Source organism: Oryctolagus cuniculus, chromosome 4 (genome assembly GCF_964237555.1).
Source record: "Oryctolagus cuniculus chromosome 4, mOryCun1.1, whole genome shotgun sequence".
NCBI classification, from domain to species: Eukaryota; Metazoa; Chordata; class Mammalia; order Lagomorpha; family Leporidae; genus Oryctolagus; species Oryctolagus cuniculus.
The window spans coordinates 110,468,690-110,494,842 of NC_091435.1; the positions used below are offsets into that span (position 1 = coordinate 110,468,690).

Genomic DNA, 26,153 nt, shown 5'->3' on the forward strand with positions numbered 1-26,153 from the left:
GTTGTAATGCCCCAAAACGAGAAACAATCCAATGTTCTTCAGTGGGTGAATGGTTAAGCAAACTATGTGACTATGCAAAACCATTCAGAAACAAATAGGTACAAAGTATTAATGCTATAATACTTGGATGGATTTCAAATGAATTATGCTGAATAAAAATGCCAAACCAAATTACAAATTGTATGACTCCATTTGTATGAGTCTGTAAATATTGGAGAATTTAGAGATCGATTACAGATTAGGGATTGGGAGAGGGCTAGGTGGTAGGTATAGTTACAAAGAAATAGCACAAGAGAGCCTTGTGTATTCTGTATCTTGATTGTGGTGGTAGTGATACAAAGCTATACTTGACAGAATTGTATTGAAACACACACACAAACACACAATGAGTGCATGAATAACTGATGAAATCTGAATAATCTGTCAATCATATCATTATAAATGTTGTAGATTTACTATAGTACTGTGGTCAAGCAAGATGTCAACATCAGGGGTGGTAAAGAGTACTTGGACCTACCAATATATTTCTTTGGCATTTCCCATGAATTGACAATATCTTCAAAATAAAAAGTTTCAAAATTAGACAGAATGGTATAATGGACCCCTCCCCTGCCTGTGCAGTTATCAATCATGGCCAATCTTTTTTCACCTGTACCTTTTACCTACCCACATTATTTTAAAGCAACTCCTAGGTGCCATATCATTTTACCCATAAATATTTCAGTAAAACTAAGAATTTTTTATTATTACAAGTAATCATAATTCTATGAGCAATTTTAGTGTGGTAAGTATCTAATTCCTAGATATTTTTCCTTCTTAATTCACTAGGGGCCATGGTCTCAATTCATTAATTAACAAAATTATTTCTTATTTCCCTTTTCAGGTTTTCCTTTTGCATCCTTCTTTCCTTTTTTATCTTTTGGAGACGTCTTTCCTTTCTTTCGTGTTTTTGCCAGTTCTGCAAATCTCCCGAATCCTTTCCGTACCATTGTTCCACGCCACCACGCCTGAATCTGAAAACAAGATTAAACTCAAACTCAGAATCAGCTGGCATCAAGGTTGCTGTGGTGTGAAAATGGCTGGTCCCCTCTGAAACTCCTGTCAAAATCTGGTTCCCAGGGTAACAGGGTTGAAGTTGGTGGGACCTTTCAGAAGTGTTTGGGTCTTCCCACCATGCCTGCCCTCCCACCTATACTCCCACTCCTCTTCCTCCTCCCTCTCTTATTCCCACTCTTATTTTTTACTGAGATTTGAAGAATCACCATGTTCCTAAAGTTGTCAATATGAAGTGTATGAAGTTTGTAACTGTAAAGTTGTATAGTTCTGCACACATTCCTATGGACTTACTTCTAAGGGTACAGTTTAAAAACTTGCAATGGGACCACAAATCCTCTTAAGCTGCTGGATGGTAAAAATGCCACCTTAAGTGTTAAAGTGTTCATCTGGATAGGATTAAGTGTCTGGTAATAACAATAGATAGAATTAAAAAAGAGTGAATGTTCCAACATGGGAAGCAGTCCACACAGCAGACTCATAGAATGACAATCACTTTAAATAGCACACTGACTTCAGAATCAGCCCGTAAGCCATTCTGGTCTGGCTGAAAAGCCCATGATAGCATTTCAGTCCTGCAAAGCCAAGACACAGTGACAAAAAAATGTCTTATATGAAGGATCTTGGTAGGTGAGACCCCAGTGGAAAGAAATAGTCATCAAAGAAAGAGGTACTTTTCTTTGAAGGGAAGAGAGAACTTCCACTTTGCTTATCACCTTGTCTAAATACTGACAGAGTTTGTGGATTGGATAGGCTTCCATAGCATAGGAAGCTTGTGTCAAGAGCCTCAGGTGATCACCAACATCATACATAAGAGTGTTAATTGTTAAATTAACAATAGGAGTCACTGTGCACTAACTTCCTATGCAGGACCTCTGTGCTCAAAGAGTTGTATTATAACTATGTCTAAGTGCTCGCAAAAGATGTATCATTCTTGAATGCTTCTTTAAAGTTAATTTTCTTTTCTTTTCTTTTTTTCTTTTTTGGTTCTTATTTTTTATTTTTTTTTAACTTTTATTTAATGAATATAAATTTCCAAAGTACGATTTATGGATTACAATGGCTTCCCCCACATACCGTCCCTCCCACCCACTACCCTCCCCTTTCCCACTCCCTCTCCCCTTCCATTCACATCAAGATTAATTTTCGATTCTCTTAATATACAGAAGATCAGCTTAGTATACATTAAGTAAGGATTTCAACAGTTTGCTCTCACACAGAAACATAAAGTGAAAAATAATAGATGATTTTTCTTAAATGATGATGAAATCAGATCAGACCTATTGTCATGTTTAATCCCAGTGAGAGTCAAGTTGGGAGTTGATAATTTCTTTTTTTTTTTTTTTTTTTTTACAGAGGATCAGTTTAGTATACATTAAGTAAAGATTTCAACAGTTTGCACCCCCATAAAAACACAAAGTGAAATATATTGTTTGAGTACTCGTTATAGCATTAAATCTCAATACACAGCACATTAAGGACAGAGATCCTACATGAGGAGTAAGTGCACAGTGACTCCTGTTGTTGACTTTACCAATTGACACTCCTGTGAAATTAACTTCAAGTTACAATGACTGACAGCCCCTGTTTGGACTGTTGAGGAACAGTTTTTTTTTTTTTTTTTTCTGTACAAATTGTTGAACTCTACTTAGTATAGAGTTGGTCTTCTGTGTATGAAATTAATCAAAAATGGATCTTAGTGGAGAATGGGACTGGGACTGGGATAGGGAGAAGGAGGAAGGGTGGGAGAGTGGGTGGAAGGGTAGTTATGGTGGGAAGAATCACTACATTCCTACAGTTGTACTTATGAAATACATGAAGTTTGTATTCCTTAAATAAAATTTCTTTTGGGGGGGTGGGGAAGAAGTGTTTGGGTCATGAGGGTTTAGTGCTGCTCTTGCAGAATTGGGTTAAGTCCTTCAGGCATGAGTGTGTTCTCACTCTTCTGTAGAGCTGGTTGCCACCCTTGTGTTTTTCCTCTCTTTTGCACACACACTCAGTTGTGCTTTCACCTTCTGCCATGTTATGATACCCTAGCCAGATGCCACTGCTACGTCCCCTCAGACTGCCAGCCTCCAGACTGTGAGCCAAAATGGACCTTTATTCTTTGTACATCACCCATTTCAGGCATTCTGTAATAGCAACAGAAAAGGGACTAACACAACAACAAACTGGTGATATATCCTTGATCTGGTAAATATCGTTGATCTGGAATGGTCTTACAGATGTGGAGAATGATAGGTGGTGAGAAGGGGAATCTGCATGTGTGTGCCCTACATCCCTCCTGTTTTCAATGTCTGGGCTCCCATCTAAAGGCTCTCCCTTTATTCCCTAGATCCCATTCCTTTCCACCTACTGAAGAACTCCCCTGTCCTCTGGTAGTAGACTCTTCCTAGAACCTCCCACTGGCCTCCATTTCCACCAGAATAAAAGTCCTTACAATGGCTTGCAAATCCCTACTGATCTGCCCTCTCCCTCCTGATCTCTCTGCTTTTTTTTTTTTTTTTAAAGATTCGGTCTTTTATTTGAAAGGTAGAGTTACATAGTTGGGGGGAGATAAACACACACACACAGAGAGAGAGAGAGAGAGAAAGAGAGAGAAAGAGAGAGAAAGAGAGAGAGATCTTCCATCCACTCATTCACTCTCCAAATGATTGCAATGGCCTGGGGCTGGGCAAGGCCAAAGCCAGGAGCCAGGAAAGTGATTAGGGTCTCCCATGTTGGTACAGGAGCCCAAGCACTTGGGCCATCTTCCACGGCTTTCCCAGGTGTACAAGCAGGAATGCTGGATCAGAAGTGGAGCAGCAAGGGGGTCAATGATGTGGCAAAGTTGGATAAGCCTTCACCTGCAGTGCCGGCATCCCATATGAGTACCAGTTAGTGTCCCAGCTGCTCCTCTTCAGATCCAGCTGTCTGGTAATGTCCTGGGAAAACAGTGGAAGATGGCCCAGGTCCTTGGGCCCCTGCCCCTATATGGGAGACCTATAATAAGCTCCTGGCTCCTGGGTTCAGATCGGCCCATCTCCAAACCTTGCGACCATCTAGGCAGTAATCCAGAGGATGGAAGACCTCTCTCTGTCTCTCTCTCTGTAACTCTACCTTTCAAATAAAACAAATAAAATCTTTTTAAAAACTTTCTATAGTATAATTTTTTAAAAAAAAATGTTATTTATTTGAGAGGTAGAGTTATAGACAGTGAGAGGGAGAGGCAGAGAAAGGTCTTCCAATGGCTGGTTCATTCCCCAAATGGCTGCAACTGCCAGAGCAGGGCCAGTTGGAAGCCAGGAGCTTCTTCCAGGTCTTCCTTTCAGAGCCCAAGGCCCAAGGACTTGGGCCATCTTCTACTGCTTTCCAGACCGTAACAGAGAAAGAGTTGGAAGAGTAACAGCTGGGACTCAAACCAGCACCCATATGGGATGCCTGTGCCGTAGGTAGAGGATTAACCTCCTGCACTATAGCTCCGGCCACTATAGTATAATTTTTAAAGAAGTGAAGCAGCTGAGACTTGAATTTGGTGCTCACATGGGCTTAACCCACTACACCCCAACACAGGGCCCCTTCTCTGCTTTGAACTCCTCTCCAACCTTGCTCTGTTCTAGCCACATAGGCCTCCTTCCTGCTCAGATATTCTAGACACAACCCTCAGGGCCTTTGCCTTCTCTGCTTCCCTCTGCTTGGGGCACCCTCTCCAAAATTCAGATGGCTCTCTCCTCCAAAAGTTTGTTCAACTGCCACTGCTATCAACTGAATTAACTTCCTCCAAATCTGTATGTTCAGGCCCAAACCTCCAATGTGATAGTATTTGGATACAGGGCTTTGGGAAGTTAACTATGTTTAGATGGGGTAGAGGTGGCGGGCGGGGGGGGGGGGTACTGCTCATGATGATATTAGTGTCCTTTTAAGAAGGGACACCACAGAGTTGTCCCTCCCCCACCCTTGCCCCTCCTGAAGGAGGACACAGCAAGTAGGCAGCTGTCTACAAACCAGGGTGAGGGCCCTTATCATATCTCTGACTTTCAGCCTCTAAAACTATGAGAAAATAGATTTCTGGTGTTTAAGCCGCCCATTCCATGGTACCTGCTGTGGCATCTCAAGCAGACTGAGTTATCTGTTCAATGAAACCTACCACAACCAGGTCATTTCAATCGACCTCCACCCCCGTCCATATTCACACTACTTCTGGCAATCTCAGTTCCCTTTAGCTTGGGCATCCTTCCTCTCCATCAATCCCCCAGGGATCACTTATCACTTTCTAATATAGAACATAATTTTATGTGTTATAGTTCATGTTTCTGTTTCTTCCCCACTAGATTTTAAGCAATATATGCTTGTATACAAATATTTTCATATATATCTACATAGAGAAAGAGAGACACTTCGAGGGAAAAGCTGAATTGAAGTACATATTCAAGAAGAAAAAGAATCTTGCAAAATAAGAGCCTGTCCAAGCATTTTTTAAAATTGATGTTGACAAGATTCCATTAGAAAGATTTATAATATTGACCTAATAGCTCTATTTTAAAATGCCAACATTTAAAATTCACTGGAAAAGAGACAACTGACAGAATGAGAGAAATTATTTGCAAACTATGCAACTAATAAAGGATTAATAACCAGAATATATAAAGAGATCAAGAAACTCCACAACCAAAACAAACAACCCAGTTAAGAAATGGGCAAAAGACTTAAATAGGCATTTTTCAAAAGAGGAAATCCAAATGGCCGACAGACACATGAGGAAATGCTCAGAATCACTAGCTGTCAGGAAAATGCAAATCAAAACCAAAATGAGGCTTCACTGCACTCCCATTAGAATGGCTTTCATAACAAAATCAACAAACAACAGATGTTGGCGAGGATATGGGGGAAAAGGTACCCTAATCCACTGTTGGTGGGAATGTAAACTGGTACAGCTCCTGTGGAAGACAGTGTGGAGATACTTCAGAAATCTGAATATAGACCTACCATATGACCAAGCCACCCCACTCCTGGGAATTTACCCAAGGGAAATGAAATCAGCACATGAAAGAGTTAACTGTAACCCTATGTTTATTGCGGCTCAATTCACAATAGCTAAGATTTGGAATCAACCCAAATACCCATCACTGAAGATTGGATAAAGAAATTATGGGATATATACACCATGGAATACTACATGGTGAAAAAAAATGAAATCCTCTTGTTTGCAACAAAATGGATGAATCTGGAAAACATCATACTTAGTGAAATAAGCCAGTCCCAAAAAGACAAATACATATGTTCTCCCTGACCTGTGATAATCAATAGAGGACCTAAAAGGTAATCTAGAGAAGTGAAATTAACCCTTTGAGATGCAATGACTTTGAACAGCCCTTGTCTCAACTGTTGAGGAACAGGTTTTTTTTTTTCCCATCCAATTTACTTAACTCTTTACTTAGTATAGAACTAGTCATATGTGTATAATGTTAATTGAAAATAGATCTTAGTAAAAAATAAGAATGGGAATAGGTGAAGGAGGAGGAAGAGGGATGGGAGTGTGGGTGGGAGGGCAGGTATGGTGGGAAGAATCACTATATTCCTAAAGTTGTATTTATGAAAAGCATGAAGTTTGTATCCCTTAAATAAAAGGTCTCTGGGCGGGGAGCCCCTTGAAATTATGACCTTTATAATAATTTAAGCTTTGTGGCAAAAGAAATTTAGATAAAAAATTTTAAATGTGCAAAATACTTTTAGGAAGTAGTCAATTAAAAATATTTACTGTAAAAGGGAGTTGGTTAGGTGTGACAAGGTTGAGGGCAAACCAAAGACTAACTTCTCCACCAGGGGAATGGAGAATTGTCAGCTTCAGCAGAGACTGGCAAGATCCAAGCTATGCTTTAACAGCATTGGGCAGACTATTGACTGACGCGGATGTTGTATGGGGAGCAGGCATGGAAGCAGGGATGTTGCTTAGGAGACAAATGTAGTCATCCTTTGTAAGATGATGGGGAACTGGGCAGCTGAAAAGAATAAAGACTATTGGCTAAAGTGGACACATTCCTGGCCTGCGTGCATATTCCTGCCTCCATGGGCCCAACAGGCAAGAGCAGAAAGATAAAGCACTTGGCGCTTTGATGCCAGTTAGTGCCCAGAGCAGAATTCGGATCTCTAGGTCCCCAGATCTATAAATGCTTCCATTTCTCATTTTTCACCCTATCTTACTGCCTTTGTTAGCCTTTTTTCCCTCCAGTGAAATTGTTCAAGAAAGTTTCAGGATTTGAAGTTTTGGCTCCTTTTTCTGTTTGTTGGCTTCTTATCTGACAAAGAGATAAGGGACATAAAAGACAGAAATACTGGGGCTGACATAAAATTCTTTTCATTAGCCCTGGAGATCCGGAAAGTAACTGGAAGTCTCTTCTCCCAGGAGGGATGAGGTGTGATGTGTGAAGGGTTGCCCCAAAGGAAAATCCCTGGTGGTGTGTCATTAGACTTGTTCCAAAGCAATGGGAGCGCCTTGATGGGAATCCGTGCTGAATTTACCTTTATTGCCATTCGTTTCCTATTTCTGCTTTGCTTAAGGTAGTCCCATATGATCTCAATGTCTTTAGCACACACGTCTACAGGGGGTTCTTCCATGGGATTGTCCTTCAGTGTCAGAATCTTAAGATTCACGAGGGAATCCAAATTCTCTGGAAGACGAGTGAGTAAGTTGTCATCCAGCCATAGTTGTTTCAAAGCTGACAAAAAAAATTTAAATGATGGATTTACCTTAAGAACAAGCAACATTAACTTAGTACCTAAATCTGTCCTGGTATGTGAGGGATACAACTACTCTGCATTTATAAGAGGAATGAGAGGAAAGATATATCAGAATTAAAAAAGCTTGTTTTACACCATCTAATAAAAGCTCTGTCTTTACGTTTGTTGTTTCTTTTAATGCAAGGGTACTTCAAAAAGTGTGTGAGGGCAGTCATTGGCTAGTGGTTAAAGGTGCCTTGTTAGGACATACTCCATATCTGTGAGGATGTCCCATATGGGAGTGTCTTGGTTCCACCCCCAGCTCCAGCTCCTGACTCTGTCTTCCTGCTACTTATACCCTGGGAGGCAGCAGTGATGGCTCAAGTAATTGTGTTCCTGCCTTACACATGGGAAACCAGCACTGAGTTGCCAACTCCAGGCTTCATTCTGGCCTAGCCCAAGCTGTTGTAGGCATATGGGAAGTGAACCAGAGGATAGGTGTTCTTTCTGTCTGTATTTCTCTGCCTCTCAAATACCTTTTTTAAATTTAAAAAAAAAAAGTCTGTGGAAGGAGGCAGGCATGTGACACAGTAGGTAAGTCACCACTTGGGATGTCCACATTCCATATCAGAGTGCCTGGATCAAGTTCCAGGTATTCTGCTTCTGACCCAGCTTCCTACTAATGTGTACTCCAGGAAGGCAGCAAATGATAGTTCAAGTATTTAGGTGCCTGCCACCCACATGGGAGACCCGGATTGGATTCTCATCTCCTAACTTTGGCCTGAACTAGTCCTGGCTGTTGTGGGCATTTGGGAAGTAAAATGATAGATGGAAGATTCTCTGTCTGTCTCTGCCTTTCAAATAAAATGAAAATAAATAACTAATTTTGTTTAAGTTTGTGGAAAGTGGAATTGAAGGTAAATTTATTTTGGTGCAAAATATGTTTTTAAGATTTATTTATTTATCTGAAAGGCAGAGTTAGAGAGAGAAGGGAAGACAGAGATCTTCCATCTGCTGGTTCACTCCCTATATGGCTGTGACGATCAAGGCTGGGCCAGGCCAAAGCCAGGAACCAGGAGATTCTTCTGGGTCTCCCATGTAGACGCAGGCTTGGGCCATCCTCCATTTCTTTCTCAGGTACATTAGCAGGGAGCTGGATTGGAAGAGGAGCAGCCTGGACTCCAACTGGCACCCACGTAAGATGCTGGTATGGCAGGCTGTGGCTTTTTTTTTTTTTTTTAAAGATTTATTTATTTATTTGAAAGTCAGAGATGTACAGAGAGAGAAGGAGAGGCAGAGAGAGGTCTTCCATCTCCTGGATCATTCCTCAATTGGCTGCAACGGTTGGAGCTGGGCTGATCCAAAGCCAGGAGCCAGGAGCCAGGAGCTTGTTCCAGGTCTCCCATGTGGGTGCAGAGTCCCAATGGCTTGGGCCATCCTCCACTGCTTTCCCAGGCCATAGCAGAGAGCTGGATCATAAATGGAGCAGCTGGGACTCGAAGCGGCACCCACATGGGATGCTGCAGGTGGTGTAAATAAATATTAGAGGGGCCGGTGCTGTTGCAGAGCAGGTTAAAGCCCTGGTCTGTAGCACTGGCATCCCATATGGGCATGAGTTCAAGTTCCAGCTCTGAACTTCAATCCAGCTCTCTGCTATGGCCTGGGAACTTAGTAGAAATGGCCCAAGTCCTTGGGACCCTGCACCACTGTGGGAGACCCAGAAGATGCTCCTGGCTCCTGGCTTCTGATCGGCACATCCCTGACTGTTGCAGCCATTTGGGGAGTGAACCAGTGGATAGAAGATCTCTCTTTCTCTCTCTCTCTCTCTCTCTCTCTCCCTCTCTCCCTCTCTCCCTCTCTCCCTCTCTCCCTCTCCCTCTCTGTAACTCTGCCTTTCAAATAAATAAATATTTAAAAAATAAATATTATAGACAGGAAAATAATAAGCAATGTTTCACTCCTCCAGGCACCAAGGACAAGGACAAGGACAAGAATTTATGCTCAGGAGCCTTACCAAGGAGAACTACATCCTACCTCACACCCAATTTTTAAATGTCTTGTGGGCAAGCAACAGCTTTTACTCTCCTTATCTTGCATCCTACTTCATTAGAGAACACCCATAGTTTGAAAACATGTCCATAAGTCTGGATATTCAGCACACTATGACAAAAGTCATTTTTAGGGGTCCGTGCTGTGCATAGCAGGTAAAGCCACTGCCTGCAGCAGCCACCATATGGGTGCTGTTTCAGTGCTGCTCCACTTCCATTCCAGCTCTCTGCTTCGGCCTGGGAAAACAGCAGAAGATGGCCCAAGCCCTTGGGTCCCTGCATCTGCATTGGAGACCTGGGAGAAGCTCCTGGCTCCTGGCTTCAAGTTGGCCCAGCTCCAGCCATTGCAGCCATTTGGGGAGTGAAGCAGGGGATGGAAGACCTTTCTCCGTCTCTCTGTCTCTCTCTGCTTCTGCCTGTTTATAACTCTGCCTTTCAAATAGATAAATAAATCTTTTATTAAAAAAGACATTTTTAATATGGCTTCATTCTCAGCAAAGGCTTATTAAGCAGATGGATGGACTGTTGGATGTACAAGTAGAGAATGACTTAGCCTAGTGAAAAACCTTTGGATGTTTAGGAATCACGTATGATTTTCCATATCAATCATATAGCTCCAAAAGTCCCCTTGCTAATTTCACTATACTAGGTCAATACTTTTCTTTTTATTCATGTAACTCAGTGACCTATATGAAAATCTACTGCAGGACCCCAATTCCAAATCTGACATATAGTCTACTCAGTAAATCATTGTTCGTTGTGTAATGAGTGTATAGATGAATGATAATGTTCTTAGTATTTGTTATTTACTCCTCTTTCCAATTCCCAATAAACAATCTAATTGCCCCCTGAGGCTCTTAGCTGCACTAATTAGGGCACTTGGGCTCTGGAATTTGAGCAGCAAGCCCTGCAAAAAGGTAATGGGTTAGGGCTCAGCTCTCCCTACACTGGGACAGGTCCTTAATAAAACAAGGGAGCAGTTCAGCAAGGGCATTCCCAGCCTCAAAGTCTACTAAGCTAAGATCTACTAGGTTTCCTTACCTTGTGCTTGGCAAATGGCATCTGGGAGTTGCCTAAGCAAATTGTGCTGGCAAAAAAGAACTTCCAGGTTAGGCATTGACCCCAAGGAGACAGGCAGGTATTCCAGATAATTGTTCTCTATGTACAGCTCTTTAAGACTCTGAAATAACACAAGAGTATATCTGAATGATCCTTACCTTGATAAATGCATTATCATTACCAGAATGCCCATGTACTTTCACTGGAGAAATCATGAATTGGGATAAAGGGAAAAAACATACTTAAAGAACCAAAACCAGGGGCCGCAGCTGTGGTATAGTAGGATAAGCCTCTACCTGCAGTGCAGGCATCCCATATGGGTACCGGTTCGTGTCTGGCTGCTCCTCTTCTGATCTAGCTCTCTGCTGATGGCCTGGGAAAGCAGTAGAGGATGGCCCAAGTGCTTGGGCCCCCGCACCCACATGAGAGACCCAGAAGTTCCTGGCTCCTGCAGGGCTCCTAGCTTCTGGCTTCAAATCGGCCCAGCTCCAGCCATTGTAGCCAGTTAGAGTGAACCAGCTGATAGAAGACCTTTCTCTCTGTCTCTCCCTCTCTCTGTAACTCTACCTCTCAAATAAATGAATAAAATTTTAAAAAAAGAAAAAAAAACCCACAACCAAGAAATAAAATTATTTTTGAGTGAAGCCATTATACCTGGTTTCCACTGATGCAAGGAGAATAAAATATGGGAATCTAGTGCTTATTTGCTTCACTAGAACATTAGGGGAAAATAATTTTTAGCTTGCTCCGTTTAAATAACTAATTTTTAAAAAATTTATTTATTTTGAAAGAGTTACAGAGACAGGGATAGATAGATAGCGAGCTTCCATCCATTGGTTTACTTCCTAGATGGATGCAATGGCCTGGGCTGGGGTAGGCTGAAGCCAGGTGCCAGAAGCTTAATCTGGGTTCCCATGTGGATAGCAGGGGCCCAAGCACTTGAGCCATCTTCTACTGCTTTTCCCAGGCTGTTAACTGGGAGCTGGATCAAAAGTGGAGCAGCTGGACGTGAACTGGTCCCCATATGGGATGCTGGTATCATAGGTGGTGGCTTTACCTGCTATGCCACAACACTGGCCTCTTATTAACTAATTACCTTGATAATTGCTACATAATTATAATTGCCTAAAATATCAACCCAACATTGTCTAAGTGGAAGTAAGCAAAATGCACAGGTATGGGTTTGGGTGTATTCAATTTAAGTATTTTCAAGTCCACTGGGCAAAAAATTAATATTTGTGTTTCACCATAAATAAGATTGTGGCATAACATGCACAAGGAATAAAATAATAGAAGATGTTCTATGAACACAAGGTAAAGGGAAGGAGAACTGGGACCAGTACCCCTATGTCATAGTGAGAATAACCTGTGCTGTACATGCTATTGTTTGGTTCTATAACCAGCAGTTACATGGTAACCCACATCAATATCATTATTAAGGGTGCAATAGCAGACGCATTTGAAAGAATAAGGATACATCTACAAAGACATGCTAGTAAGACTCTTTGAGTGACATTATCTTGTTGGCTCACTAGGGTTCAGCACAGTACTGTGAACTTACATTCAGTATGAACCTAGTGTTACATGATTATTTTTACCAGGACCCTGGGCACCAAAATACAGGTTCCCAATCATTTCACTTACATGATGATATAACTTCGAAATAGTACAATGTTCAGGAGCTACTTATAAAAAGTGGAAATTAAGTCGAAAGAGGTATGACCCAATTTTGACAATAAAACATGCCAGACCACACAGTAGAAAGAAACCTGACAGGGCACACCCAGCAGCAATCACTGGAAGATGTTGTGGGAGTTGTCCAGCGGCAGTGATGGCTGGTTTGGAGCTGGGAACCTAGTATGTGTGATCCACATTCAGCCTGTGGGGAAAACTTGTACTTTCTCAGGGTCAGCCAGCTTAAGGGGACAGGGACCTGTGGTGCTCGGCCTGTTCATTCGGGCGGTTTACCTGCAGTTTCCCAATACTTTCTGGCACATGGGTAAGCTTGGATCCACGGTCTTGTCCAATGTAGAGTTTCTCTAGAGACACTAAAGCAAAGACTTCCTCTGGAAAGACAGAGAACTTATTTCCTGTGAGCCCAAGAATCTTCAGTTTTGAGAGAAAGTTCAGTGCTGAAGGTAGCTAGAAGTAATCCAAAAAGATAAAGTTTCAGGTTGAGATTATATTAACATTCAGAAAATAAATCAGGATTTGGGTTTAGGCAGATTGCTACACAAAATATTGAGCAACAGGAGCAGGTGCCTGGTGCCGTGGTAATTCACTGCTTGGGATACTCGCATCCCATATCTGAGTGCCTGCTTCAAGTCTGGGCTCCTGTGTTTCCAATCCAGCTCCCCGAGAATACACTCCCTGGGAAACAGCAAATGATGGCTCTAGTTCCTGGGGCCCTGCCACCCGTGTGGGAGGCTGAATTTTGGGCTTCTGGTTTCAGGCTGGCCCATCCCTGGCTGTCCTAGGCATTTGGGGAGTGAATGAGCAGATGGAAGCTTTCTCTATGTCTCTCTTCCTTTCAAATTAAAAAAAAGGGGTGGGGAGAGGGGAGAGGGAAGAAAACCAGAAAAGAAATCTTAAGAAAAACTTTATTATCTTCCATGAATATCTCTAATAGTCATACTTTCTTCTTCATTTGTCAGCTCATAATCTGCATCACTGTCATGCCCACCTATTGGTTTATTTCTTGCCCTCTGGATCACATGGAAGAAAAATCTCATTCTTAGAATATGTGACACAATTACCCAACTGATTAAGTTTCAGAGATACTTTATTTTCTTTTTTTTTTCTTTTGATATGTAGTTCTCTTTATTTTTTTATTTTTTTTAAACTTTTATTTAATGAATATAAATTTCCAAAGTACGGCTTATGGATTACAATGGCTTCCCCCCCATAACGTCCCTCCCACCCACAACCCTCCCCTTTCCCATTCCCTCTCCCCTTCCATTCACATGAGGATTCATTTTCAATTCTCTTTATATACAGAAGATCAGTTTAGCATACATTAAGTAAAGATTTCAACAGTTTGCTCCCACACAGAAACATAAAGTGAAAAATAATAGATGATTTTTTAAATGATGATGAAACCAGATGAGACCTATTGTCATGTTTAATCCCAGCGAGAGTCAAGTTGGGAATTGCTAATTTCTTCTTTTTTTTTTTTTTAACGGAAGATCAGTTTAGTATACATTAAGTAAAGATTTCAACAGTTTGCACCCCCATAGAAACACAAAGTGAAATATACTGTTTGAGTACTCGTTATAGCATTAAGCCTCAATGTACAGCACATTAAGGACAGAGATCCTACATGAGGAGTAAGTGCACAGTGACTCCTGTTGTTGACTTTACCAATTGACACTCCTGTTTATGGCATCAGTAATCACCCTATGCACCAGTCATGAGTTTCCAAGGCTATGGAAGCCCCTTGAGTTCTCCGACTCTTATCTTGTTTAGACAAGGTCATAGTCAAAGTGGAGGTTCTCTCCTCCCTTCAGAGAAAGGTACCTCCTTCTTTGAAGACCTGTTCTTTCCACTGGGATCTCACTCACAGAGATCTTTCATTTAGTTGTGTTGTTTTTTTTGTTTTTTTTTTTTTTTTTTTTTTTTTTTGTTTTTTTTTTGCCAGAGTGTCTTGGCTTTCCATGCCTGAAATACTCTCATGGGCTTTTCAGCCAGATCCGAATGCCTTTAGGGCTGATTCTGAGGCCAGAGTGCTGTTTAGGACATCCGCCATTCTATGAGTCTGCTGAGTATCTTGCTTCCCATGTCGGATCACTCTCCCCTTTATTTATTCTATCAGTTAGTATTAGCAGGTACTAGACTTGTTTATGTGCTCCTTTTGACTCTTAGTCCTTTCATTATGATAAATTGTGAACTGAAATTGATCACTTGGACTAGTGAGATGGCATTGGTACATGCCACCTTGATGGGATTAAATTGGAGTCCCCTGGTATGTTTCTAACAGAGATGCTTTATTTTCTTGTCAAAGATGAAGCCCAGCGATATAGCTCAGCAGTTTCTTCACTCACAGGTTCCTTTATTTGGCTTTATTCCCAACTGGAAAATCCTTTCTCACAGTTCCCCGCCTTAGCCCTTGGGTATTCCTCTCACCCTTTCTCTAAAATCAGTCACCTACTTTTCATATCATCTAGAGCTCAGCTCAGATCTACCACACACACACACACACACACACACACACACACACACAGCTACACCCTTCTGCAGCCGGGTGGGACAGATAGTGAATGCGTCACTAACAGTTGGACAAAAAGAAAGCTCACTCTATGAATAACCTATCTGTAAACATTTCACACATCTGGAAGCTCCCAAAAGACATTTCTCTCTTTCTGTCCCTGCCCCCGTGTGTGTGTGTGTGTGTGTGTGTGTGTGTGGTGTGTAGGGTGATGATTCATTTTTCCTTAAAATGTTGTTTCCAGGTTTATTAATTTATTAACTTTAAAAAATTAGGTCAGGTCAATCCACAGAGGAACGGATGTTTAAGCTTTCCTTGACTATTGTGAAATTGTTCATCAGACACAGAGATCCCTTCAGTACAAGGCACCTGCATTCAAAATAACACAGTGATTTTTAATCACTTCATTATAATCTAATAATTTAATTCTTATTACTCTTTTATTAACCCCTAGATTTAGCTTTTTAAAATTATTTATTTTACTTATTTAAGAAGCAGAGAAGCAGAACTCCCATGTGTTGGTTCATTCCCCAAATGCCAAGTCACCAAGCGCTGAACCAGGTCAAAGCCAGGCAGGAGCTAGGACCTCACTGGCATGGACCCACCTATTGGAGCTATCACCTGCTACCTTCTTGGGTACACATTAGCAGGAAGTGGAATCAGGAGTGGAGGTGGACTTCAACCCAGGGACCCCAGTATGGGATGTGGGCATCCCAAGTGGCATCTTAACTGTTGAGCCAAATACCTGCCCCGACGTTTCCTTTTCAAAGCACACAGAATGCTCAGAGACTTTTCTCAGGACAGTCCAGCTCCACAGTTTTATCATAGTCAGATTAAAGTATAAGGGAAACAAATCTGGACGTACAGGAGATCTGCAGGGCATCAAGGAAAGGCAATTTCTACTGACACTATAATTGAGCTGTCACATTTTGAGACTGAATATGTCATCTTGGCTTTCCCTTTACAAATAAAATCCACGTAGGTATATGTTGAAAATCAGTTATTTTTTGCATCTATCTAGGCAAGGAGAAGTTACTGACCAGGCTTCAAGAGCCAGAAATCCATCAATGGAGTCTTTGCAGTGGAAGAGATACAGTGCTGGCTTAAATGCCAGGTGTCCGTAGAGACAGAAATGCCTTGAGGGGTACAGGATGTATTAGCATGAGAGGAAATTGCAAAGGAAAGACAAAGCCCTGCAAATACCATCAGAAAAACTGAAGACTACAATGCAAGGGTCTAGAGCTCCATCTCAGTGCAGTTTGGGGGTAAAAGTCAGTATTGGATGAACCTTCTCTTTGTTAAACAGTTTGAATGTAATTCATTCCTGTGATGTCTTAAAATTTCTCTCTGGGAGGATTAGGTATTATTCAGAAATGAGGGCAATGTATTATCCCTCCTGAGCATGCTTTATATCCAAGTCTCTCAATCCAACTGTGGAAAAAAGACTCTGTCCACTGAAAGCACCTTCCTCCATATGTGGTGGAATGTTGTGGAGACGGGTACTCACGGAACTTTGAAACTCCCCAAGGTGGTGGCTATCTCAGTAGACTCAGTCCTAAATTCTCTGCATAAATCGTCACAGTTTTACAACCCAACAGCGATTAGGAAAAAAAAAAGAAAGAAATTAGGGCCTTATTATCCCACGGTAACCTGTTTCCTTGCTACCTTGCTTTGGTGTAATATAGCTCTTGCCTGCAAGTTTTCTCATGAATGAAAATATTGCAGGAATACCAAAGACAGCAATGTATGCAGCATGGTACCATCGTTGATTACTAAAGTCAAATAATGAAAATTTGAAACTTGGGAAGTATACTTAGTTGCTTGTGTCTTAACTTCAAGCTCACTGGAAGGTTTTGGAAAGCATAGTTCTTTAGCGTTTTCTGGTTCAAGTTCTCTTTTCTGTGACCTATAGACTATCAGCTTTTCCACTCTCTGTAGCGACTTTTTGTCCAAGAGAAAGTGTTGAAATACTTTGGTTTTTCCTACACTGTATTTGTAAATATTCATCTTGGTAAGTTTCTGAGTTTATCTTTTGGACTTAAAATTTGAGGTAGTTCTAATGGTGTGGAAATTTGTAATTATAATGTGCTACTTATTATGGTATGTAACTTTGAGTCTGTTAATGAGCATGAGGACTGTGAGGTCAATAAAAATAAAAATGCTTTTTAGGGTAGTGAAGTTACTGTAATTTAATAAACTTAATCATCTTTTCAATAAACATATTACATACTTTAAAAAAAAAAAGAAAAATTCTAGAAGTTGAAAATCAGTCAGAAGGTTTAAAAACTTTTATGTCTAGGACTTTTATAACGTATAGTAACACACGAAACTCCCAGGCCAGGAAAAGCAGACCTATTATTCGGTTAAAATTGATCGTTTCCAAATCACCCCTTTTTACTTTCTACAGTCGTTTTGCATTTATTTAATTAATTTATTTATTTATTTATTTTGACAGGCAGAGTGGACAGTGAGAGAGAGAGACAGAGAGAAAGGTCTTCCTTTGCCGTTGGTTCACCCTCCAATGGCCGGCCGCGGCCGGCGCACTATGGCCAGCGCACCGCGCTGATCCGATGGCAGGAGCCAGGTGCTTTTCCTGGTCTCCCATGGGGTACAGGCCCAAGCACTTGGGTCATCCTCCACTGCACTCCCAGGCCACAGCAGAGAGCTGGCCTGGAAGAGGGGCAACCGGGACAGAATCCAGCGCCCCGACCGGGACTAGAACCCCGTGTGCCAGCGCCGCAAGGCGGAGGATTAGCCTAGTGAGCCACGGCGCCGGCCGCTTTGCTTTTAACAGCAGCTTTGTTTTTTAAGAAATTATTATGATGATGATTGGCTTACTTTATTTGAGAGGGGGGGAAAGGAGAGAGAATGAAAGAGAGATCTATCCATTCGTTCACTCCTCAAGTGCTGGCAATACCCAGTACTGGTGAGGTCAAAGCCAGGAGCAGAGAGCTGCATGTAGGACTCCATATGTGTGACAAGGACCCAACCACTTGGCCTCCACCTGCTGCCTCCCAGGGTACACATTAGCAGGAAGCTAGAAGTGGGAGTGGAGGGGCCTTAACTACTGTGCCAAATGCCTACCAAGGTCCTGTTCTACATAATCCTAAAATATTAAAACATGGGGCTGGCGCTGTGGCGCAGTAGGTTAATGCCCTGGCCTGAAGCGTCAGAATCCCATATGGGCGCCAGTTCTAGTCCCGGCTGCTCCTCTTCCGATCCAGCTCTCTACTATGGCCTGGGAAAGCAGTGGAAGATGGCCCAGGCAAGTCCTTGGGCCCCTGCACCTGCGTGGGAAACCTGGAAGAAGCTCCTGGCTCCTGGCTTCGGATCGGTGCAGCTCCGGCCGTTGCAGCCATTTGGGGAGTGAACCATTGGATGGAAGACCTCTCTTCTCTCTCTGCCTCTCCTCTCTCTATATAACTCTGACTTTCAAATAAATAAATCTTTAAAATATATATATTAAAACAAACACATGCATGCCCACCACCCAAATCTTTTAATAAACAAATTGAAGTACTGCAATTAAAACTGAGTTCCTCTATGATCCTTTCCCATTTAATTGACTTCTTTCTTTTCTCTTTCCAGAAGCAGAAATCCTCAGGAATTTAGTAAATTTTCTTTCAATTCATATTTTTATACTTGTATTACATATATAAGCATGCATGGGGCCAGCACTGTGGAACAGTAGAACAGTAGGCTAAGCCTCCACCTGCGGTGTGGCATCCCATATGGACACCAGTTTGGGTCCTGGCTGCTCCTCTTCCAATCCAGCTCTCTACTATGGCCAGGGAAAGCAGTAGAAGATGGCACAAGTGCTTAGGCCCCTGCACCCTCGTGGGAGACCTGGAAGAAGCCTCTGGCTCCTGACTTCGGATCAGTTCAGCTACAGCCGTTGTGGCCATTTAGGGAATGAACCAACGGAAAAGGAAGACCTTTCTCTCTGTCTCTGTCTCTCTCTCACTGTCTAACTCTGCCTGTTAAATAAATAAATAAACATGAATGAAATAGGTGTTGTATGTATACACATATATGTGTTCTTTTGTGTGATTTAAAAAGACATAAATGCATTCATAAGGTTCCACAAGTTTGTGCTTTTCTTTTGAATAAACATCAGAATTTTGAGATGTACCCACACTGGCCCATAGCGTTCCACATCACTTCAGTTACTGTATAGCATGCCATTCTGTGACTACTCCACTGTTTACCTGTTTGCTTCTCTGCTGTCCCCCATACTTTATGATTATCAACAATATTTCAATGACCATTTTTGAACATGCAACCCTGCATGCACATGAGAGAGTTTCTGTAGGAAAAAAAAATCTGTTTCTCCATTTTCCCTGGGCTGGAACATTGAGGTCTAACATGTGTCACAAAAATCTGTTGTTGAAAGCAGCCCTGGCATCAGGTGGTCTTTGTTAAGAAATTGAACCCTTGAGGCCAGTGCTGTGGCACAGTAGGTTAATCCTCCACCTGTGGTGCTGGCATCCAATATGGGCACTGGTTCTAGTCCTGGCTGCTCCTCTTCCAATCCAGCTCTAGGCTATGGCCTGGGAAAGCAGTAGAAGATGGCCCAACTCCTTGGGCCCCTGCACCCACGTGGGAGACCAGGAAGAAGCACCTGGCTCCTGGCTTCGGATCAGCACAGCTCCAACCGTTGTGGCCACTGGGGAGTGAACCAATGGAAGGAAGACCTTTCTCTCTGTCTCTCCCTCTCACCGTCTGTACCTCTACCTCTCAAATAAATAATAAAATCTTAAAAAAGAAAAGAAAAGAAAATTGAACCCTAGAGCCCAGCAGCTCTGAGTGAAAATCCTGATTTATCACTAACAGGCTGTTTGGCCTTGGGAAGTTAGTTAGACTCTCTGTCGCTCATTTTCCTTATATATCAGTGTGGAGAAAAAGTTACTGTAAGGATGAAACAAGACACTCCATGTAAAACACTCGGCTCAGTGACTGCAACATCCATGCTCTAAACAAACATCAGCTCCTATCTCTGGTGCCCATTGTCACTTAGGGAATAAGAAGGCAGTAAGTGCCACCTTGTTGGACATCTTTGGTAACTCTGGACTTCAGCCAGAAAGCCAGTTCAAATGTGCTGTATAGACAGAGAAGTGCACCAACCCAGGGCAGCAAGGCCCTGGATAAGAGCAGAGTGAGAAGCCAGCAAGGGGAATCACTACCTGTCCTATTTTATTGTCATCCAGCGCCAGGACTTCCAGGTTCTTCAGCATACAAATCTGCAGCGGGCAGTGGTCCAGATGGTTCTGGCTGAGATCCAGGAAGTGCAGGTTGACCAGGCGCTTGAAGGAGCGCCGCAGCCCCCGCAGGCCGGTGTCTTGCAGGTAGAGCAGGTGCAAGGAGGTCCACCTGCAGAGGAGGCGCGGCACCTTCTCCAGGTGGTTCCCGCTCAGCCCAATTTCTGTCATCTCCGTGAGCTGGCTGAGAGTGTGCGGGAGGGACTGGAGGAGGTTGTGGGATACATCGAGCACTGACATCTTTTCACACTGGCCCAGCGAGTCGGGCACGAAGGGCAGGTTGTTATAAGCCACGAAGAACTTATGCAGACTTGTGAGGTTCCCGATCTCCTCGGGGATGGCGCTGAGTTTATTCTCATCCAGGTCAATGATCTCCAGGTTGTAGAGAACGCAGAGCTCCTGCGGGAAAACTTCAAATTGGTTTTGCTTCAGGTAGATCTCCCTGAGTTTGGTCTGGTTCACGATTTCCTTGGGCAGACATTCCAGATGGTTTCCCGTGAGTCCGAGCAGCTCCAGGTGGTGAAGGTTCTTACAGATCACGATGGGAATCTCCCCCAGGTTGATGTGGTAGAGCCGGAGCTCACGCAGGGTGTGGAGGCAGCTGATGACGGGGAGGGAGGAGGCGAGGATGGGGTTGTAGCTCAGATCCAGGCCCTCCAGGCTGCCCAGGCCACCGAGTTCTGGGCAGAGGTTCCTCAGGTTGTTCTTGTTCAGGTAAAGGATCTTGATGTTCTTTAAATGCTGAATATGCTTGGGAATTTCTTCAATCAGGTTATTTTCTAAATGCACTTCTTCTAACTCTTTGAGTGCTAGTATCTCCAATGGGATGGCCGTCAAGTTCCGATTAGCTGCATCGATGAAAAATGTTCTGTCGGTGACCTGCTGTGGATCAGGTCTTTGAGGAATTTTAGGTGAATGTTCTTCCGATTTTATGATGTGCTTGGCCATTATGTTGAGGAAAGCTTCAAATATTCAAAAGCTGAGATACTGTGGATAAAGGGGGGGGGGAATTAGAATTTACCTGCCACCACCCTTTCTATCCCTAAGAAACATAAAATATAGTTGATTCAACTTAGTACTTGAATGTATGAAGCAACATGAAATGTAGGTTTTTGTTTTATGTGAGCAGAATTAAAATGTAGGCTCCTCTTTTCCTAACAGGTTGAGTCACATCAAATTTATATAGGACTATATATATATTATAGAGCATGCAATATGTATGTGTTCCTATTTTGATTTTGTTCCCAGGTAAGATGAAGAAGGTTGCAAAGGTGATTACTTTTTTTAAAGGCTTATTTATTTATTTGAAAGGCAGAGTTAGAGTGAGAGAGAATCTTCCATCTGCTTGTTCACTTCACAGATGACAACGATGGCCAGGGCAGGGTTAGACAGAAGCCAGGAGCCTAGAACTCTATCCAAGTCTCCCACGTAAGTGCAGAAGCCCAAACACTTGGGCCAGCTTTCACTACTTTCCCAGGTGTGTTAGCAGGGATCTGGAATGGAAGCAGAGCAGCCAGAACTCAAACTGGTGTTCCTTCGTGATACTGACATCTTAGGTGGCAGCTTAACCTGCTGTGCCACAACACTGGCTCCAAAAGGTTATTACTCTCATCATATTACTGAGAAGACTTTAAAAAACAAAGACTCCACATTTAAAAATGTTATGTTTTTCCTTAAAGCCACCAGAGAGTTACAGATGCAAAGAAAGCTGAAAGAACCATGGGCTAGTGATGAGCCAGCATTTCCTCAGTAGGTAGAGAACAGCAAGTGGCCTCGCATGACTAGTGGCATTTTCAAGTTTGCAGACTGCAGGCGGAGAAGCCAAAAAAGCCTAAGGAAGTTCTGGAATGAGGAGAAGCCAGCCAAGTTTTAACAGCTGTGTGTGGGTTGACGTGGTGGGTCAGGATCTAGAATAGCCTCAAACACAGTATCAGTTTCCCCATCAGGCTTTGTTTGGCTAAGTGGTCTTAGGGAAAACTGCAAACTGGGCTAGAAAGCAGAGGGAGGTCCTGTAGACTGATCGGCCTGGGTCCTAAGCCTGGATGGCAGAATGAGCTTAAATCCATAAGCAGGGCAATTTGAAAAGGCAGTGAATTGAAATGCTGTAAAACTGCAACCCAGAAAGAAATCAAAGTGTTAAATGAGTGGAGAGGTACATCATGCACATGGGTTGGAATACTTAGTTATGCATGGGTTGCAGCCTGTCCTGCCACACGCCAGACACGTGTGCATTATTAGTAGAGAGCAACAAGGTCTTCATGTAAAGCACGTTGACAGATGATCTCATAAAAAATTCAGGAAAACTGGGAAAAGAACTTCATTTTACAAAAGATGTTTCGGGGGCCAGCGCTGTGGCGTATAGGCATCCATGTGGGTGCTGGTTCTGTTCCAGGCTGCTCCTCTTCCAATTCTGCTCTCTGCTGTGGCCTGGGAAAGCAGCAGAAGGTGGCCCAAGTCCTTGGGCCCCTGAACCCATGTGGGAGACCTGGAGGAAGCAGCTCCTGGCTCCTGGTTTTAGATCGGCCCAGCTCTGGCCGTTGCAGCCATTTGGGAAGTGAACCAACGGAAGGAAGACCTTTCTCTCTATCTCACCCTCTCACTGTCTGTAACTCTACCTCTCAAATAAATAAAATCTTTAAAAAAAAAGTCTTAAAAAAACTAACTGTAACTCTACCTCTCAAATAAAATCTTTAAAAAAAAATGCTTCAAAGTCTTCCTAAAACTTAGACAGTAGAGCGTAACAATTATTTTGTATCTAATTCATACATTTTGTGTAATTGAATATTACTACCATAGAGTTTATTAATCAAAATTGTATAGCATGTGACTCTTGCTTTTCAGGGTGCTCGTTTTTTTTTTAATTCTTTTGTTGCATGTACCGTATCTTCAGGGGCAACCAGTTAGATACTCAGTATGGTTTTACTGTGCCTTACACATATAGAAACTCTATACAGAATGTCCTTGCTGGGTGGGGTAACCGAGTCTTTATTGCACTGTTAGGTGATGGTACACAGAGCATGTCCCAGGGCACTCCTATGCTTAATTACCCAACCAGAGAGATCTAGAGTATTTATGTTGTACTGTAATGGGGGGGGGGGGTGTCTGTCTGGACAATTAAGTGTTTGATTTGTTTTCTGAAATGATGGGAACCTATTTTTCTAAACAACATGCTAAATAAACTTTATACATTAAAAAATACTCAGTTGTGATGTCTACTTTCCTCCAATGTGATTTGCAGTTTCAAAGCAATCCAAATCAAAAATTTCAGCAAACTGGTTGTTTTTTTCCTTTTTTTTTTTTTTTTGCTGGCTCTAAAATTTGTATGAAAATGCAAAGAACCCAGACATAATCTTGAATAATAAGAACAAAATCAAAAGATTTACAAATTCAAGATGGTAATATTGCAGTACAGAAGACTCCCTCTTTAATATATATCGGCACACCCCTCCAAAGTCTAAGAGGTGAGGCAGAGAAATCCACGCATGCTGATGGCTGCTTGAGTGCAGCATCTTTGACCTTTCTAAGCTGGGCCTCTCCTTGCTCTTGTCCACCACCGAGGCCCAGGCCCCACACAAAGTGGGTGGTTTCCAGCCTCACACTGAATATGACTGCTCCTCGCTACACAACAGCATGTGGTTACTTTATGCCTAGCCTCAAAGAGAGCTCTGGGACTGTGTTGCCTTTTGTTATTTAAAGAAATGAAAAGACTTCCTATTGATTAAATTGTGTGTTGAACTGTCTCCAACATTTTTCTTACCCTGTCATCAGGAAGATTAATCATCTAATACAGTTTCAGTCCTGTAGGTTAAAATCTCCAGTTTCCTAAATTCAAATTTCTGAAAATGCTAAAGGCTCCTAGACTATTAGAGAACACATAGGACATTTATTATGTGCTCTTGGCTTTAAACTAATCTGAAGGAGGACCATTATTATCCCTCACAGAGATTAAACAGAAAAAAAAAAAAAAAAACTCTTCTCAGAACATGGTAGGAATTGGGAGTAGAAGCAAGTATGAACTTGCATAGATTTTTTTTATTTTATTTTTTTGCCAGGCAGAGTTAGACAGTGAGAGAGAGAGAGAGAGAGTTATAGACAGAGAGAAAGGTCTTCCTTCCATTGGTTCACTCCCCAAATGGCTGCCATGGCCGGTGCGCTGCGCCGATCTGAAGCCAGGAGCCGGGTATTTCCTCCCGGTCTCCCATGCAGGTACAGGGCCCAAGCACTTGGGCCATCCTTCGCTGCCCTCCTGGGCCACAGTAGAGACCTGTGGTGGGAAGAGGAGCAACCGGAACTAGAACCCCGGGTACCAGTGCGCAGGAGGAGGATTAGCCAAGAGAGCCACAGCACCGGCCATAGATTTTTCACATCATGTGTTCAAGAAGTCTGATTGTTAATCAGCGCACTCTTTGGGTGCGAGGTTTCAGGCCTGGTTTCCTTCTGTGCCCTCCCCGCAGAGTCAACTAGGGAAATTTGTGTGGACCAGCTCCGCGGATTAGAGCGAACATGAGTGTCTGGGCTTCCACATGCAAAGACTTACTTCTCAATCATCTTGTTGCATGGTAAGACCTGCTAAAATGTCTGATTTTGTGTGTTCCTATATTATAATATCCTAGTCAAATAAACCACATGTGGCTGGAACGAATTTGACAGCTTCTGAAAGAGATTAAAAGGTCAATCAATTGATCAATTTGAGGATTTAAAAAAGAAGATTGTAAATTCAGGATTTACAATAGCTTTGCCAGTAATTCAGCTACAGTATACAAAAATAGGGAAGAATGAGTCTTTAATGGCCATTTTTTTCTTAGGGATTGCCACCTGGACATGATCAAAGGCACTTATTCTTTTGTAATCCGACCTAACTGTAGGATAGTTTCTATATAGGATAACGTGGGGCAGATGTTTGGCAAAGCAGTTAAGACACCTGTAACTCATATGGGGTGCCTGGTTTTGAGTGTCAGCTCTGCTCCTGATTCTAGTTTCCTGCTAATCTGTATCTGGGGAGGCAGCAGGCAATGACTCAAGTAGCTGAGTCCCTGCCTCCCACACGGGAGACCAGGATGGAGTTCCCACATCAGGGGAGCGAACCAGTGAATGGGATCTTTTGATCTCTCTTTCTCTCTCTGCCTTTCAAATAAATAATTTTAAATGAATAATGCATCTTCATTTCAAGAAGCCAAGATCTAGATCGTTTAATAATTAGTCTTAGCTTGTCTAATTCTAATGCCTGAGAAAGCCTGAATGGAGACTTAATCAAATTTAGTGAGAGCTGCTACTTCTGCTTCCAAGTCTGATTACACACAAGCTAGATGGTGCCACTAGGGTCTTCAGACTAATACGGTTTGTGACTCTTGGGACCATAGCCATTTCCGGTTAAAATAAGGTCGACGTTCTGCTTTAAACTTCACCCACGAGATCTTTCCCCTGTAACAAGCTGTGGATCACGGACATGCCGGCAGTAGCCTTGACTGGCCCGGGACGGAAGCTCGTGTAAGGATAACGAGGAATGGCAGAACATGCCATCCCTCCAATGCCATTTTGGCACAAGGATTCCTTGGAGCCAAAGGCACTTGAAAAATCGCAGACTCAAGGAGGGCTGCATCAAATCCAGCCCCCTACTCCGGCGGCGCGGATCTGTCGGCTCCCAGAGCCCTGCCCCGACACAGCTGAGCTCCTCAGAAGATGCCTGGGGCTCCCTGCGGATCTGGCCTTTCCCGCCTCCCCACCCCCGGTGCAGATCTGGGTACTCCCCTGTACCTGCGCCTCCCCAGCGCGCGCCAAGCAGTCCGGCAGGCTGCCTCAGGCCAATCCCGGGGGCGCGGCTGGGAGCAGCCCCTC

At 42.8% G+C, this 26,153-nt stretch overlaps 1 protein-coding gene across 1 annotated transcript; it reads right to left on the bottom strand.

Moving 5' to 3' along the window:
- Positions 1 to 718: 718 nt before the first annotated feature.
- LRRIQ4 (leucine rich repeats and IQ motif containing 4) lies at positions 719 to 26,106 on the bottom strand. Its single transcript, XM_002716389.5, has 6 exons — positions 26,073 to 26,106; positions 20,244 to 21,305; positions 12,825 to 12,998; positions 10,839 to 10,977; positions 7,552 to 7,748; positions 719 to 1,013 (listed from the first exon to the last, which is right to left on the bottom strand). Exons 2-6 carry the CDS (start codon positions 21,264 to 21,266, stop codon positions 861 to 863), a joined length of 1,686 nt encoding a protein of 561 aa, XP_002716435.2. The 5' UTR covers positions 21,267 to 21,305; positions 26,073 to 26,106; the 3' UTR covers positions 719 to 860.
- Between the last annotated feature and the right edge of the window lie 47 nt (positions 26,107 to 26,153).

What these genes read in the sequence shown, in the direction of transcription:
- LRRIQ4 (XM_002716389.5), bottom strand. Translation starts at nt 21,266, where the DNA reads ATGGCCAAGCACATCATAAAATCGGAAGAACATTCACCTAAAATTCCT. An exon ending in TGCCATTTGCCAAGCACAAG is followed by an intron (nt 7,749 to 10,838) that starts GTAAGGAAACCT and finishes TTTTTTTGTCAG; the next exon opens with CTTTGAAACAACTATGGCTG. An exon ending in GGAAACGAATGGCAATAAAG is followed by an intron (nt 1,014 to 7,551) that starts GTAAATTCAGCA and finishes TCTTGTTTTCAG; the next exon opens with ATTCAGGCGTGGTGGCGTGG.